The 16,810-nt window shown below is 38.9% G+C and overlaps 1 protein-coding gene across 12 annotated transcripts in view; it reads right to left on the bottom strand.

Annotated features, from left to right (window-relative positions):
• Positions 1 to 16,810, bottom strand: part of anks1b (ankyrin repeat and sterile alpha motif domain containing 1B) — a 181,603-nt gene that overhangs the window by 47,639 nt on the left and 117,154 nt on the right. For 10 of the 12 annotated variants that reach the window (XM_067489803.1, XM_067489798.1, XM_067489796.1 and 7 more), the window contains 4 exons: positions 6,099 to 6,751; positions 5,523 to 5,645; positions 4,013 to 4,082; positions 1,766 to 1,872 (listed from right to left, as the gene is read on the bottom strand). In XM_067489803.1, the coding sequence (XP_067345904.1) occupies positions 1,766 to 1,872; positions 4,013 to 4,082; positions 5,523 to 5,645; positions 6,099 to 6,751 (953 nt within the window). Of the gene's footprint in view, positions 1 to 1,765; positions 2,631 to 4,012; positions 4,083 to 5,522; positions 5,646 to 6,098; positions 6,752 to 16,810 lie in introns of those variants that run through there. The other 2 variants (XM_067489806.1, XM_067489805.1) reach the window with 2 other exon arrangements.

The following is a 16,810-nucleotide window of genomic DNA, read 5'->3' as shown; positions in this document are numbered from 1 at the left end:
AGATTAATGAGCACTGTCCGACAAATTAAAGGCATGAATTCTTGACAGCAAACCATGCCACAAGTTGTACAACGAAAACATACAAATATTCATGCTAAAGGCATAAATAAACTCTCCAAGGATTTAGGAGGAGGCCAAAATACAAATTTTTACTTTTACTATATCATTTGTTTTTCTTTACTTATTTAAGTAATCAGATAATCTTTTGTTTCCATTGCATGTCCTAGGGCAACATGGTCTTCACTAAATACAAATTTGCATAAATCAATACATAATGTGAAGAAAAGGAAGAAATGGAAGACCAGGGTAAAAAAAGAATAAAAGAGGCAAAGAAAACAGAAGATGATACTGTATTTCTGATGAATACTCTGATACCCTTGCTTGCTGGTGTATTTTTAGCTGCCTAGCACTTTTTGATAGAGAAACATAGCCATTGCAGGCATTTGTGATGCTTCACTGGAGATAAGGAAATACTGAGAAGACAGTGTGTGTCCTCACACACACACACAAACTATACACAACTTTCTCTCAAGCCCAAAACAGAAGCAAAAACAGAAATACACATGACTATGCTTGGCAGAAAAACTAACCCTAACCCTATAAGAAACACTGCTGTTGGCAGGATAAAAAGGACCTTTTTTCTTCCTCTCTTATGAATATGATGTGGTAAAATACTATAATTATACACAGTTGCCCCAAAATACTCTAATACTATTAGTATTTTCCCTCTAATATTCTTTCCATAAACCTCCAAACATTATTTTTTGCCTAAATCGCTATTGTTGGTAAGTGGAGAACTGAGAGGTTCTAGAAGATACTTCTCAAATGAAAGATTTATTCAATTCTAATCGACTGATTGAGAAGCCCAGTTATCTACCTCTCTGAAGTTGTTAGGTCACTAAGTCTGTAAAACTACATTCACAATGCCTGTGAATCTCCAGACATTGTTTTTGGTCCTGAAACATTGTCATTCTGTTCATATTAAATCTTTCTTCAATAGTGAAAAATCACCAACTCCAGATAAGCATCCCTTCTGTCAGTTTAGTTTTAATGCTTCTCCTATGCTGTCTCTCTTTCTCCTCATTTCCTACATTATAGTTCACTCACCAACTTTCCTTATGAATGTCTGTATACTAACACATATGCACACAACACCCACAGCACATCAAGAGTTTCTGAATGCGAGTTTCTCTTCCTACATCACTTGAGATGAAGCAACCACTCCATGTCCATCAGTTTGCATCCTGATGCACAGGCTACAAGTGGTTGTAGCACAATATTTTTATGTGTATGTGTTTGCAAATGCATGCAAAAAATATGAGCAGCTTGAGGCTGGAACTGAATTTCTGCTGTGGTGGATGTGGCGTACAATTTCTGTGCGTGGGAGGACTTCACATGGCATCAGTGGGGAGAGGCAGCAATAATGGGAAGAAGAGACAGAAACAAGTAGAGAGAAAATGAAACAAATAAGCAGAAATCCTGTAAATGAAAAAGGTCAGTGATGAAGAAAAAAGAACTTGTCACACTCATCACTGCAAATAAAATGATGAGAGATGATAAGCTCGACCTAGGAGAGCAGGGAGAACTTAGATGTGGGATAAACAGAGACGAGATTACATTTAAAAGATGAAGAGCAATAAAATAAAGCTAAGATAAAAAGAGAATAAGATGGGCAAAAAAATGTATGATCACAATCAATTCTAAACTCCCAGCACCAAATTTCTTTCTGCCTCCTCTACCCCTGAACACTTGTGAAAACACTTACCATGAACTGGACGTTGTCAAACCCATTGGCCAGCAGGTGGTTTTCGTACTGGACCAGGCCGATGGAGTCGAGCCATTGGCCCACAGACTGCAGTGGGCAGCGGGGACCTATAAGGGGGTGGAGGGGCAAACGCTTAAGTAGGGAGTAGCCGTCCACACGGTAGCAGCGGCAGTCCGGCTGAGACAGCTGGCACTGCCACATCATATTATGGCGGGCAAAGTGGCTGTCAAAAGAGCCCGCCATGCTTTTGAGGAGTCTTTTGGCAAGGCAGCAGGAGGAGGAGAATGGAGGTAAAGCAGGTAGGAGGGAAAACAGGGAAGAAGGAAGGAGAAAAGGAGAAAAGGAGGAAGGAAGGGCTAGGCTAGAGGCATGGTGAGGATGAAGGGTTCAGCATGCAAGGTGCAAGCAGGTAAATGATGCTTTATTGAATCCAGCCAGAGGGGGATATGAATGGGTGGAAGCAGAAGTTGTATCCAAGAAAAGAGCCTCTGTCCTGAAGGTAAAATCCTGCCAGAGACGGGTGGTACAAAAGACTGGAGCTATAGATCCACACGCAAAAGCGACCGTGTGCTTTGTCGCACACTGCACATCAGCCACTTTCTTTTTCAGCTGTTGCGCTCGCTGGCTGCTCCCGAGTGTGTGTGAGTGTGTGTGTGTGTAAGAGAGAGAGAAAGAGCGAGAGCTGCCTGTGCTGTAGATTTCTCTTTATCAAGTACTCCCACTCTCATCTGTATGCTTCTGCAGCCTCCTCTCTCTCCCTCTCCTTTCTCTGAGCTCTGCTTTCCTCCCTCGTTCCCTTAATCTAGCTCTGCCTTCCTCTCTCGCTCACTTTCGTCTGTCTGCCTCCTGTCTCTGTCTTCTCACAGGGTGCCGATCGTCACCCTGCTCTCTCTGCTGCTCCACATATATCTGGCTCTCTCTGCTGATAATAGCCAGAACACAACAACTCCAGCTTCTTTGTCTGCAAGAAGCCAAGCTCCCTCCCACTCACACATTATTCTCAGTTTCTGTATGCAGCTACATGTAGATCTATGCGTTTGTGTGTGGTGTGGTGTGGTGTGGCAATGTGTCTGTTAGAAGGGGGTATAGCTGCTTTGGCACAAACCAGCTATACCATGTGTCCATGTGGTAATTATGGTTAGCACAGACTTAGCGTTAGTAGATAAAAAGAGAGAGGAAATGGGGAGGGGTTCAGAAGGTGGAAAATGGGAGAGTTGATATCGACAGAGGGGAGTGAATAGTGGATGATTCCCTATGCACAGGTGAGTAAACTGGCAAAAACAGAGATTTGATGCACTCCAGAAAGACAAAATTGACCCCATGCAAGAATTATGCAAGATCACACACAGAAACACCCTCCCACAAGCGAATGAGTGCATTCCTGGTTATTAAAACTCAGGTCTTATTTTTGCGATCATTCTCATTAGTAATACCACAGAAGCATTTAGTTCAAGCAGGAAGGCAATTGTGATTCTAATTTCATTATTTCTTTAGGGCTCCACTTTTTAATTTTCATCCAGTGACTCTATGGAATTATTAGAACTGGATAACAGATCGAAACACAGTGCCTAATGACTATGAATGTTCCTGGGTGGCACACCAGAATCCTCCCAGTCCTTACACTGATCCAAATGCTTCGGTGCTCATAGAGCATGCACACAGACCAACTCCTTCACTCTGGGCTGTGGAGTCCCCAAACCCATGAATGGGTATAAAATAAAACTTCTAGACTTTCCAAATGACAGTGGACTAAATTAATCAAATTATAGTACAAAAAACACTTAATTTGCTGGTTTTTATAGCTGCCTACTTTTCATTGATTCATTATGAGCAAAACTGTTTTTGGGGCCAGTCTGGGTCACATGATCATACATGGAAGTGCAACAATGCCAATATTGCTTCACTGCCCACAGGTGATCCTGGGGGCTCAATAGAGTCAGGAAATCTGAACATCCAGAGACCAGCTTTAATTCGGACCTACCTGACTTGCCACAACTGTGCATGCACCATTTTATTGTACAATAAGAGGTTGAGACTGGCATTTCATCTGCATTTACTTTTGTTTTTAGCACCAAACAAAATGGTTTACAGTCTGCTTCCTTCAGACTTTTCGATGCAATGTGGTCCCAGATATCAGCATTTATTTTGATGAAGGCAGTGTTATTATAACCAATAGTAACAATTGCTTAAACAACGCTAATAATAATAAACTGAATTTACAGACATACATATATTTTTATGTGTTACCTGAGGTGTCCTCTTTGGTGTCCAATCCACTGCTTATTCCTGCTCCAATAGAGCTCATAATCTTGTCGATCTAAACAAAGGGGAAAGACAGGAAGAGATGTATAGCACATGCAAGGGAAAGTCATACCTCATTAATAAGGCTTACCCCTGTTTCTGGATTCAAGTGTCATATAACATGATCATTACGCCAGCCAGTGTGCTGAATGTCAGTCTTTCCCTCCTTGTGAATTGAAAAACCATGAAGGAGAAGTGTAGGGAAAATATATGATGGCGGGAAAGTTTAAGACCAGGTGAATGAAGGGAGAGTGGACTGAAGGGAGGTAAATTAATGCTTCATTACTGTCTGACTACTGACTGGTCATCCCTGACCCTGGTCCTGCAGCTAACCACTGAACATCCATGTACCTGTCAGGAACCTGACTTTGCTGTAACTGGTCTGAGAGGTTTAAAGGGTCAGATCTGACAAATGCAAACAGTGTTTATAAACTGATGAAGCTCACAACATCTTTGGAGCAGCATAAGCCCTAATTCACATACAGAACAGAAAGTATTCACACCCTTTCACTATTAAATGTTTTTGTTTTGAATGGAAAAAATGCTATTTTTGTCCATCAATCCTCACACTGTAACCCATAATGAAAATAGAATTATTTAGACCCTTACTCTATGTCATTACTTTATACAAGCCCATTTGGGAACAGCTGTGAATCTTTTTGGGTACAGTAAATCTCTATCAGTTTCTCTCTCTCTTCCCCTTCTCTGCAGAGAACCTCCAAAGATCTGTTATGTTGCCATACTGAAGCACAAAACTGTAACAAAACATTATTTTTAAAAACAGGACTAATTAAGCCTCACTTCCATACATTCTTCTCATAAATGTTTTCAAAAATAAATGATGTGCATGATGGCATGTTATCTGTGGTATGACCAATGTGCAGTGAGCATACAGCTGTGACCCCAATTGTTTATAAAGGGTAAAGATCCAACAATGGTGTGGAGTCAATGGATCACATCAGTGTCAAGAGACCCTTTAATACCAAAGGACCCCCAGGCAAAACCCAGCAAGAATAAAACAAGGAGCTCCTTCGAAATTGAGTCTTAACCCTCAATTACAGAAACTGCTTTCTCTCTGATATCTGGTCTTCCCTGCAGCTCCAGTGCTAGTTACACAGCAAAATCTATGTGGGAGCATGTTAAATTAGCACTTGGGCGTCACATCAGCTGAGTGGATTTCAAAGGGTGAAGAAACTGAAGCAGCTCACTGATGTGCATGCTGGGGTTTCGACTGTCCACTGCAGAGAGAGTTCACTTCCAAAAGCATGCTGCTTGTAATCAATTTAACATCAGAAAGACATGCTGTGTACATGTGACAGTACAGGGGCTGACATGTAAGCCTGTATACATCTGAGGGGGCTGACTGACCATTTGCCTTTCTATGGAGTCTTGACTGATCCTAAACATTAGGTAAAATGCTGTGCTCTACCTGTATATGCCACAAAACACTTCTTACCTCTTCCCACTCAGCAGTGAAGGAAGGCGTTCTCTCCAATTTTCCACCTGAACTGGCACCCTCACCTGGGCTATGACTTCCCGGCCCTTGTCCCCGAGATCCAGACCCCCAGCTGTGCTCCTCCTGTAAAGGAGGAGAGTAATAAAAAAATAATGATTGGCGAAGGTTGCCAAATGTTTTAACCTTAAAATATGGACAACTGTGCACATAAAGAGTCATTTTAATGCTCATGATCATTTCATCTACAATAAAACTTATTTACTATGAATTAAAGAAGAATGTTTATGAAATGTGCTGCAAAGCAGGGAGCACTATGGCCCAGATTAGGGGGTTATCTAATTGGGTGGATTGATTTCTGTGCTGTTTTTGAAGTCACACTGCATGAAACAGCAAGATGCAAAATTCCATCTTGCTGATCTCCATGATTGCATAATTTATACAATATATTTTTCACAACACATTTGCTTTCATAAGTAAGATTTCTATGTTTTTATAATAAAAGAAGCTTTTAAATTCCTTTGAAGAATAAAACAGTATCAGGAAAAATAAAGACTCTAAGACTATATGTAAACTTACCTGTATTGGAGATACAGATACCAGGTTGGAATCAGACTTGGACAAAGACTTTGACAACTGCAGGTCCAACACACTGCGGGGCATGGACCTCATCCTCCCCAGTGTGCAAGCCCTCTCTTCGTATCCACTTCCAGATGTAGTGTCCTTGGGCACACCTCCTGTCTGGATCCCTCGTAACTCAAGAACTCTGCCGTTTTGACCAGAAAAGTAGGAAGATGGGTGGCCCAATGTAGACCATCCACGGGAGGTATCTCCAAGCTCACAGTTCTTGGGTCGAGCCTGATCCTGGTTGACCTTAGTGTGGAAGACAGTCCGATATACAACCTGTGGTTTTTGAGGGTCGCTGGCAGTCGTTAGAGGTGATGAGTCACTTCCTGTCCTAGCAAAGACTTGAGTGGGTTCTCCACCAATCACAAGGCTGAATTCTGGTGTATGCAGCAGGCTGCTCTGGGTGTCTGTAGAGGAGTATTTACGCGTTTTTGGGCTATAAAGATGGTAAGGTGTATGGGGAGTCTCACAGGCTGGGGAAGACCCATGAAGGAGGCCTGCAAACTCCTCTGGAATGTGGCTCTTTCTGTGCTCCTCTAACAGAGGGTTTGATGTGGAGGAAGAGCAGAGAGGAGTAGGCAGATCTTGCTGGTAAGTCCCATCATCTGGAAAGAAGAGACACCCAAAAACACCAACTGATCAGGATTAAATCAGACATTTGCATTACAAAACAACTACACTAATAACCTTGCTCTACCAGAAAACAGGACAGAGATCAGAATTAAATACTCACTGCACAAGGCACAGAAACTTGTATTTGAAAGTGACAAACAAAATACTAAATACACAACAGAAAAAAAAACAAACAAAGCAAAACTGCCAAACAACCGAAGCTGCAAATAGGCAGATAAGAACAAGGTAATACATCTTTTGCTTTTGTAGAAAGTTGTTTCTCCAAGGAAAAATAAACTCCCTACTTGAATTTTAGAATCTTATACCCCTAGTCCTTCAGTGTTTGGTGCAAAAGTGTGTATTAATGCATTTAAACGTGTGTATGTGCAGTATGCATAAACTTGATCCAGATGTTTTTATACCCTTTTTTCAAGGGATGAGTTCAGAGGCGCACTCTCATTGGCTGGGTGCAGAAGCATGACATACACTGCTGAAAGCTTCATCTGTCTTTACATATAAGTGTGTGCATAATTGCATGAGCCTGTGTGTCTGCTTAGATTGTGTATGATTATATTCACTTCCTCAAGTTAGATCAAAACAACTGCTATCTATGTTAAAACACGTATCAGCTCCAAATGATAGAAGATGTAAAATAACAGGTGCAGTATTTATTATTTCACTGCCTTGGTTATTTATTATGCTTCACGAAAGCAGTGTCACTTTCAAACTTATAATGATGAATCTTCAAACCAATAAAAGACTATCAAAGAAGTAACATTATGTTCTTGTAAGATGCAGGTGGCTTAGCGCCTTGAGGAACAGCGCTGCTGTTATTTACAGTATTTATAGTGTCAGTGTCACAGTGTGATGAAAAAAAAAGCTCAATTTATGGAGTTAGAGTGATTAGTACAGGTGTAAAGTAAGCGTGAGTAACAGACAGTCAAGAAGGAGGTGGAAGGAATTACACAGGAAAATGACAGACTGGTTGGGACATACTGTAGGGGGAAGCAGATGTAGAAAAAAAGAGCATGGATCATAAACTCCCTATGAATGATTTCTTCTACCTTTTAATGTAATTGATATTGTACAGTATATTAAAAGTAACAATATCCCAATACCACTTTTAACCAGACTAGACTAATCAACTAGACATGTTGATACAGAATATAGATACGAGTACTAAACTGTTTTGGTTCTAGTATGAGTTGCTGGACAATAAAGTCCTCATAAATTCACCGAACAATCAGGCTGATTAGAGACACTGTCAGACACTGCTGGTCTAATTAATAGTGAGGAAAATACCTGAAAGCATTCAAAGAAACGTATATAGCGGTGACCAAAAGCAACTTTTGGTGAAAAATAAAAAATGATGCACAAAGCACAGATGTATGTTAAAATCATGTTAAAAATAATCTTTAGGAACATGAGAATGACCGTTAGTAACTGGATCTTTACTTTTGTCATCATTAATCGTTTTAAAAACATCTCTAAACCACAGATACTTCTCTACCACTGCCTACATGCAGACGTTAATGTGGTTTCAGGTGCAGCATCTGAGACATTTTTACCAGGACAAGCACACAAGTGCCGTATATTATGCATGTATTTTATTTGATCTTGTATCTTTTACAGTAATGCATTTTGTGACTTGTTTTATGTGTTGATTTGTGATCTACAAGGGTGCTACATAAATAAACAATGCTTATTAAACATAATTTTTTTCCCCAACTGTAGCTGTTTTAGCAAAAAGCAACAAACTAGCAATAGTGGTGCATTTGGCTACTAATACATTTTGGTTTGGCAGTTTCTTGAGATGTGTTTGGGTATCATTTAGTTTTTTTTAATGAGGTCCATAAGTGGATTAGAAAGAAGTTTATGCAGGTTTAACTCAAATTCGTATACATTATAGTTTTTGCTGCTGACTTTTAATGAGGCAACCCCTGGTTTAAATGTATTTCCATAGTGTGTTTTATGTTTGTAATTACAATAATTCAAAAACTTTGTTTGGATACATTATTGCACAATGATGATGAACACCCAAGAGGTATCCTGCACTGAATATTGTCGGTAATACATACACACTAGCGCACACACATGCACATCCAGTGATCACAGTCACTTCAGTGAACACATATACTGTAACGCACATACTGTAAAAGCAAACTCCAGTCTTGTAATCAAAACTGTTGAATAATTACATGCACCCTCAACATTTCTTGTCAGCCAGTTTTAGCTAGGGCTTTCTGACTGTCCTTGGCACATCCAGCCACATTTTCACATGCAACAATTACATAATGCAATTTGAGGACACACTGTAAAGCTAGGCAGCACAGGTCTGAAATAGTCACTCGGCTGCTGCTGAGAAAAACCCCAAAATAGTGGCTAAGGGGAACCATTCACAGTGATTAGAATTTAGAAAATAAATATTATCATTCAGTCCACAAATCTTTTGGCATGTGAAACATACTTAATATGCATTTTAGTGCAAATTAAATATGTTGTCTACTGTGTATTAATAAAAAAAAAAAACACCCAATAATAGTCCTCAGGTAATGAAGGTTGGAATCATGATTCATCATCAAGTGCTATGTGGACTGAAATTGTAATATTTACCAACACAAAGCTAAAATCCCCTCCGCTCTGACTAATCCTCAACATTTTACAGCTTAAACAAGACAAAGTGGCTCAAACATCAGCAGTGCAGCATTTGATTTTTAGCATGTCACAGAATAAATTCTGTGAGTTATTATAATTGACTTGGTAAGAAAACAAACCCTACTTTTGTAAACTAAGTTAGACCAATAAATCTTTTTTTAGTCAGATCAATCACACAAGGAGCATTTTTACACAAGGCACTGAAATGCTGGTTGTTGGAAAATCCTACATACTGAATGCACATTAAAGAAATGTTTTAGTTTACTATTATATTTTCATTTACACAATTGTCATTAAACTTTTGTAACTCTCAGTTATGTCATGCATGCCAGTTATGCCGTACTTTATCACTGTCCCTTTGCTTCTCCCCTTTTTAAAAATGGAAATTGTTGATAACAGGTAAGCCTGTGGGTTGCTATGGCAATAGAGCACCCGCATCTGTCCCAGTTTTCGTGCGGCTAAGTGCCTTTAGCCTTCGGAAGCGCAAGGGGAAAGTGTACAGCTGATAAACGCAGCAATCAAATCAGCAGGTGTGTTTGTTTGTCTAGACAGAAAAAAGAAGCGTTACTGAGGCATAGCTGAGATACCTGCAACTGAAAAAGAGTTTGACAAGACAGACAGAAACATTGGAGCTTTGTAAAGATGAAAAAATGTATTTCAGGTAAAGATTATAAATATTGAGTGAGAAATAAATTTAATATCACATGGGTTAATGTGAATATTACCCACTGACCAATTGAGGGACCCAAATTTATTTGAGAAATTTATTTGAGATATATATATATATATATATATATATATATATATATATATATATATATATATATATATATATATATATATATATATATATATATATTCTTTGAGAGAGGAAAACACTTCCCCCTTCTCTCCCCCTGCAAACAAATCAATACTCCTCCTCCGTGTCTGTTTCAACACTCATTACTTATCAATACCTGAGCTTTACCTCACTGACTGCCCTTCATGTGAGTGTGTGTGTTTCTTACCTGGACATCCAAGGCATTCTCAGCTCAAACTGAAGAACAACTACACTGTATGTACTGTAGATATTTAAAGTAAAGCACAACCCTGCCTCTGCTGAAATTCAGCAAAATACTTTTTGCATCATTCAGCATACCTGCATTTTTATTGTGAAACGCAGACACAGAAACATACAAACACAGGTTGCAGCATGCAGACGTTTAGCCTAAAAACTGACTGGTATTTGGAAGTTGTGATCTACGACGGTAATGTATGTCTCCTTTCAACATAGACATATTTCACAATATTGCTCAGAGACATAAAATGAACTCATATATACAGTGCATCCAGAAAGTATTCCCACCACTTTTTCCACAGTTTGTTATGTTACAGCCTAATTTCAAAATGTATTAAATTAATAATTTTCCTTAAAGTAGCACCAATTACAGCCTAAAGTCTTTTTGAGTATGATGCTAAAAGCATGGCACACCTATTTTTGGCCAGTTTCTCCCATTATTCTTTGCAGTACTTCTCAAGCTTCATCGGGTTAGATGGGGAACATCGGTGCACAGCCATTTTCCAATCTGTCCAGACAAGTTCAATCGAGTTCAAGTCTGGGCTCCGGCTGGGCCATTCAAGGACATTCACAGAGTTGTCCAGTAGCCATTCCTTTTATCTTGGCTCTATGCTTAGGGTCGTTGTTTTATTGAAAGATGAACCATCGCCCCAGTCTGAGGTCCATGGCGCTGTGGAAAAGATTTTCAATAAGGATGTCGCTGTACATTGCTCCATTCATCTTTCCCTTAACCCTGACTAGTCTCCTACTTCCTAGCGTTAAAAAACATCCCCACAGCATGATGCCGTCACAATCGTGCTTTACTGTAGGGATGGTATTGGCCAGGTGGTGAGCGCTGCCTGGCTTTCTCCAGACATGACACTTGACATTCAGGCCAAAGGGTTTAACCTTCGTTTTAATCAGACCAGAGAATGTAGTTTCTCATGGTCTGAGAGTTCTTCAGGGGGCTGTCATTTGCCTTTCAGTGAGGAGTGATTTCCATCTGGCCACTCTACCATACAGGCTGATTTGTGGAGTTCTGCAGAGATGGTTGTTTTTCTAGAAGGTTCTCCCTGTCCACAGAGAGTGGTTGTAAAAAAAGGTTGAAAAAATAAAAAATAAAAAATTAATATATATATATATATATATATATATATATATATATATATATATATATATTTTTTTTTACAACCTTATAACCCCATAATGACAACGTGAAAGAACCCGATGGTTAAAGAGCTCCAGCGCCAACTTTGAGTTGATAAATTGTGAGAAGCAAACCTTCCCCTGTTCCCATCCATCCACCACCCACCTACTGTATCAGTGGAAGACAGGCAGAGAAGAAGAGAGTGGGTGGAAGAGAAACATCTGAAATTGAGCTTTTATTCCAGGTACCATAACACTATACCTATTTATAGAAAACAATACATGAAATTCATCACTGCTGGGATATCATGGTGGCCCAGCAGTGGAAGATAGAGTAGCACCAACCAATTCCACATTATATACCAATACCCAACAGGTACTATATGCATATAAAATGACAAACCTGAAAAAGTAGGTAAACTAAGTTTACTTAATCATTATACTGTCAGTAAGGAAATTTGTTTGTATATGAAGTTTGATTGTTGAGTGTGCTGGCAATGTTATAACTGTTACACAATGCAGTAAGACAGGACAAAGTTGACCTGTTCACAACTGGAAAACCTTATTAAAAAAAAATCACTGTAGATAGCCAAGATAGCCTAAATATAAAAAAGTATTTAAAAATATCAGACACTAAAAATATAAAAATCCATATTACATCTGTGGAAGTACACTTTTATTCTATTGGTGCAATTTAATGGGCAGTTGGCAAAGACACTTTTTTGGAATGTCCTAGAAGATACTTATATCGTAAATGTTAATTGAGAAGAGCAGCACATACACTAAGAATTTCTGAGACAGTCCATCTAAAGCCAAATGACAACAATAGTCTTTTCAATCAGTGCCCTAATTTGACATACTGAATGTTTTTTACAGAAAACAGTAAGCTTAACACAGAACAGTGCCATTTGTGTTGTTTAGTTTCAAGCCTACAGTTTGGGGGATTTTGTTGGACTTTGATTTGGTAAAATGTAGTATAAGATCAAAGTCTTGTAAAATGTCCATATTTATAATTTAGGACAAGGTTTAAACTTACATGCCTGCAGGTCATCAAAATTGTCAACACTATGTTGTCAAATAAAAGTGTACAGTGCATTCGGAAAGTTTTCAGACCCCTATCACCTTAATTTTTTTAGTTTTGTTACAGCCTAATACTATAACTGCTAAAAAAAAATTCAGACCCTTTGCAAGCCCAATAAGGGCTTTAGTAAGAAAGATGAACAAGAGCCCAATGTTCACTCTGACTGAGCTCCAGAGATCCTGTGTGGATATGGGACAAAGTTACAGAAGGACAACCATCACTGCTACCAATCAGTGCTTTATGGCAGAGTGGCTAGACAGAAACCTTTCCTCAGTGCAAAACACACAAAAGCCCATTTGGAGTTTCCAAAAAGACAATATCATCCCTGCAGTGAACCATGCTGTGGGGGCATATTGGGGAGCAATGGCTGGGAGACTGGTCAGGGTTGAAGGAAAGCTGAATGGAGTAAAGTACAGAGATATCCTCAATGAAAACTTGTTCCACAGTGCTAAGGAACTCTGGCCCAATTGTTCACCTTCATACATGACAACGATCCTAAGCACACAGCCAAGACAACATAGGACAACATTCGCAAAGAGGAATAGCAGAACATCCATGTCTGCAAAGCTTGTGGTGTCATCCCCAAAAGATTTTAGGCTTTAATTGTTTTAGTTTAGAGTTTTTCTTTTTAATAAATGTACACATATTTCTAAAATTCTGTTTGGACTTATTAATTATTATGTATATATGATTTTGTTTGATTTTTTTTTACTCTCTTGCCACCAATGAATTTACAGTAAAATTTAATTTCAGACTGGTGAATATGGCATCTCAATTCTAAAGGAAGTTCCACATACACTATCTAAAAAGAGAAAAAGATTACATGAGTATAAGGCAATAAAGAAGAAGCAGCTGCAAAGAAAAACATTTTGTGCTTTCCAATTTTGCATGCAGTAGAGTAAAAGGCCGTTTAATTTCTCATTAATACGTGTTTGCTGCACCAATGTCACTACTTTTTATACCAAGTGCTCAGAAATGGGAGAAAATAGGATAAAATGTCCTGGGTGAATAGACTGAAAAGCTAAATGACAAAAAACTGAGATGGGGAGCAGATAAAAGAGCCAGGGAGGAGGTTGAAGGGGAGGCTACAGTATCTAACTGAATTAAAAACAGAGTTTGAGCATAAGGGCAAATTAGTTATAGAGAGGCAAACTATGTCAAAACAGTAAAACCAGAAAACGGATGAAGGGTTGACTAATGGCAACATGGGTGAGGTATAGTGAATTGGGTGGGCAGGCAGCACATAACGGTGATTGACAGTTGAAAGAGAGACAGAGAGAGAAACAAATGAGAGTTCATGAAAGTGGCTAGAGAAATAAGGCAGTGACAGAATGAGGGATTGGATGACGGGGGGGAATAAAAGTAGATAGAGCTGGGGGTATATGTCAAAATGGGAGAGAAAAGTCAATTGAGAGATGGGATTGAGTCTTGATCTATTGGAGTAAAGCCAGTTACCCAATAAAAGTTCGGTTCCTAATGAAAATTTTGATATGTTGAAAACATACACGTTTATACATTAACTTACACGTGGACTGAGCCTCATGAAATCATTTACATTTCCAGTAAAATATTAAAAACCACAAACACTAATGAATAAAAGACAATACAACAATGTTTTACAGAAAATCTGCCAGGAAGTCTCACTGCATCTTTCATATTTGTGTGGTATGAGTAAAGTAATTACTCAAATAATTGTGGGCATGTCATTGCAGACAGAAGCACAATCATTAGAAATACTACACACACTATTATACAATTGGATATTTCAGTGTGTGTGTTTGTGTGCTACCAGGAGGTGCAGGGAGGTGATCTAAACATCTGAGTGCAGTGTACATCGCTCACATCTCTTGTGGCACCGCACTGACTGTTATTAAAAACTAAAGAGTAATATCTGAGATGTCAGTCATATTTGAGATTAAAGACTGAGCCCTATCTTTACTAAGAACCCCAGGGCTGGGTAAATCATTATCAACTCCCTGTGCCTCAGGTGCTAAGATTATGCTACAGTAGTGCTATGCTCGGTTACAAAGCCACATTAGGATGATGCCAGAACTGTAACTAGTCACTACCGGGATTGTTGACAGGTACTTTTTTCTGGTCTGAATAATTCATTTGAGAAAGTGTTAAAGAGAAAAAAAAAATCAATTAAAGCAGAAAGGCTACCTTTGAAATGCTGTTGGGAATGTCACAGTGATGAGCTAAAGGCACAAAAGTACTCCTAAGCAGCAGTGGGAAAACAAAAATTTTACAAACAATTTTAATTATATATAAGATCTACTTTTTATCCCTTCAAGTCCTAGCAAATGTCAGCTTTCTATCCACTGTTTATGTAAGGGTTCAGCATGTAGTGTTTTCCAAACTGGGGGGTTTTATTTACATTTTATTCACATGTTATCACAAGATAAATCTGGCAGATTGACAGGATAAGAAAGACAGACGATACCATATTGTTGCTGTACAATGTGTTTGTTTTCCTCAGATCTTCACTTTTTTACCGGTTTTACATGGTATACTTATAAAAAGGTTTTTAACTTTTTAAAATATGCAGGAAAAGAAAATTAAAAACAGAATAAGAAATTTCCTTTTTGTTTTAAATGCTTACAGTTAAATATGTACCATATGCAACATGTAACAACAGACCAAACATCTACATTGAATACTTTTTGACTTTGTTTAGAACCCAAAACATGACCGTTAATATTGGGATCCCCGTTCTTTACAAGCAAAGTGAGCAATGAAGCTTGGTAGAGGCTTCTATTTGAGAAACACAAATACATGATTTAACAGGTGGAGGTCATTCTTAATGCCCCCCCCCCCCCCCCGTGGGAGGCTGAGATCATTACTTCATGTCTGATAGCCTCTAGGTTTTCGTACCCACCTTTAATGGGGAGAGGGGGCCAGTTTACAGATATTGAATTCATATTTATTACAGATTCAAATATACAAAATATATTGCCACGGCAACTGGCTTGTCTCCCGGGGTAACCCATTTTTGAAGTCTCTTGAAGTCTGACTGAGAGTCTCTCACTAGAGTCATTGAAATTCCATGTGTGTGTTTGTGTGTGAGAGACAGAGAGGGACAGTGAGAGTTAAACATGATGTGAGGCTACCACTGATTAACTGTGCATATGTGGCTGTTTGCGTGGGATGCAAGTATGAATGTATTTGTAGCAGTAGTAGAATCTTAGCCCTTAATCAGCCCACAGCAAAATGCCATGTAGAACCTGCTGCATGTGTGCAAGTATGCAAGTATGCATGGAGTATGTAATAAGATTTGTCAAGATTTGTTGGAGTTTGACAGTGAACATCCAGATTTCCTTTCTTTACCTAAGCAAGCCTTTCCAGACTCAAGCCTAATGTCATTCCACTGACTGAAACACAAATGTGTGTGTATGTATGAGTGGATAACAAAATAAATTATTCAAAATGATTTGTCTCGTTTGTTTTATATTTTGATCATATTTACGAAGAAATAGATTCTAAATTCAAATTCTAAAGCACAATAAATGGCTGGTGGCTATTGGCTACTGCGCTGTATTGTGCTGGCCATTTTCGTATGTTAATGTGTTTTATAGGCATCGGTTACATAAAAAACAAGAGCACCAGAGACATCACTGCTCTGCAAAGCTTCACTTTATTCTGTCGAGTAAGGTCCTGTATTCTTTTCCCTGACATCGAGAGCAGGATGAGTCTTTCTATGCATCCTACTGAATTCTGTTAGTCTTAGGTTTGGTTTTGTTTTTTATAAACTAAGTCTGGGTGTCTGTCTGAGCCTCTTATGTGTTCAGAGCTTTGAAACATGACTCACCATCACCTAAAGGTTTTCTATCAAAAACAAAAGAATAGAGGAGCGGGAGGAACAAAATTCAAACAGTAATACAAAGACAGTGCAAGGGAGAGAAGAGGCAGGGAAGAGACAGGCAGATATGAGGCGAGGAGTTGGGTTGATGGCTGCTTTGATAAATAAAGCAACCATAAAAGAGCCCTAAAACTTTCATATATTTTGCTGATTTTGGTGTTCATACATCCTCCAGAGGCTTATTACTAAAAAGAGTGGATGGAAGCACAACAGACACAAATGACACAAGCATGGCTAAATGCAGAAACAAGAGCAGAGCAGCCCTTTTAGGCAGC

This window comes from Channa argus, chromosome 21 (assembly GCF_033026475.1).
Source record: "Channa argus isolate prfri chromosome 21, Channa argus male v1.0, whole genome shotgun sequence".
Taxonomy (NCBI): Eukaryota; Metazoa; Chordata; class Actinopteri; order Anabantiformes; family Channidae; genus Channa; species Channa argus.
This window is presented reverse-complemented; position numbering and strand designations above follow the sequence as displayed.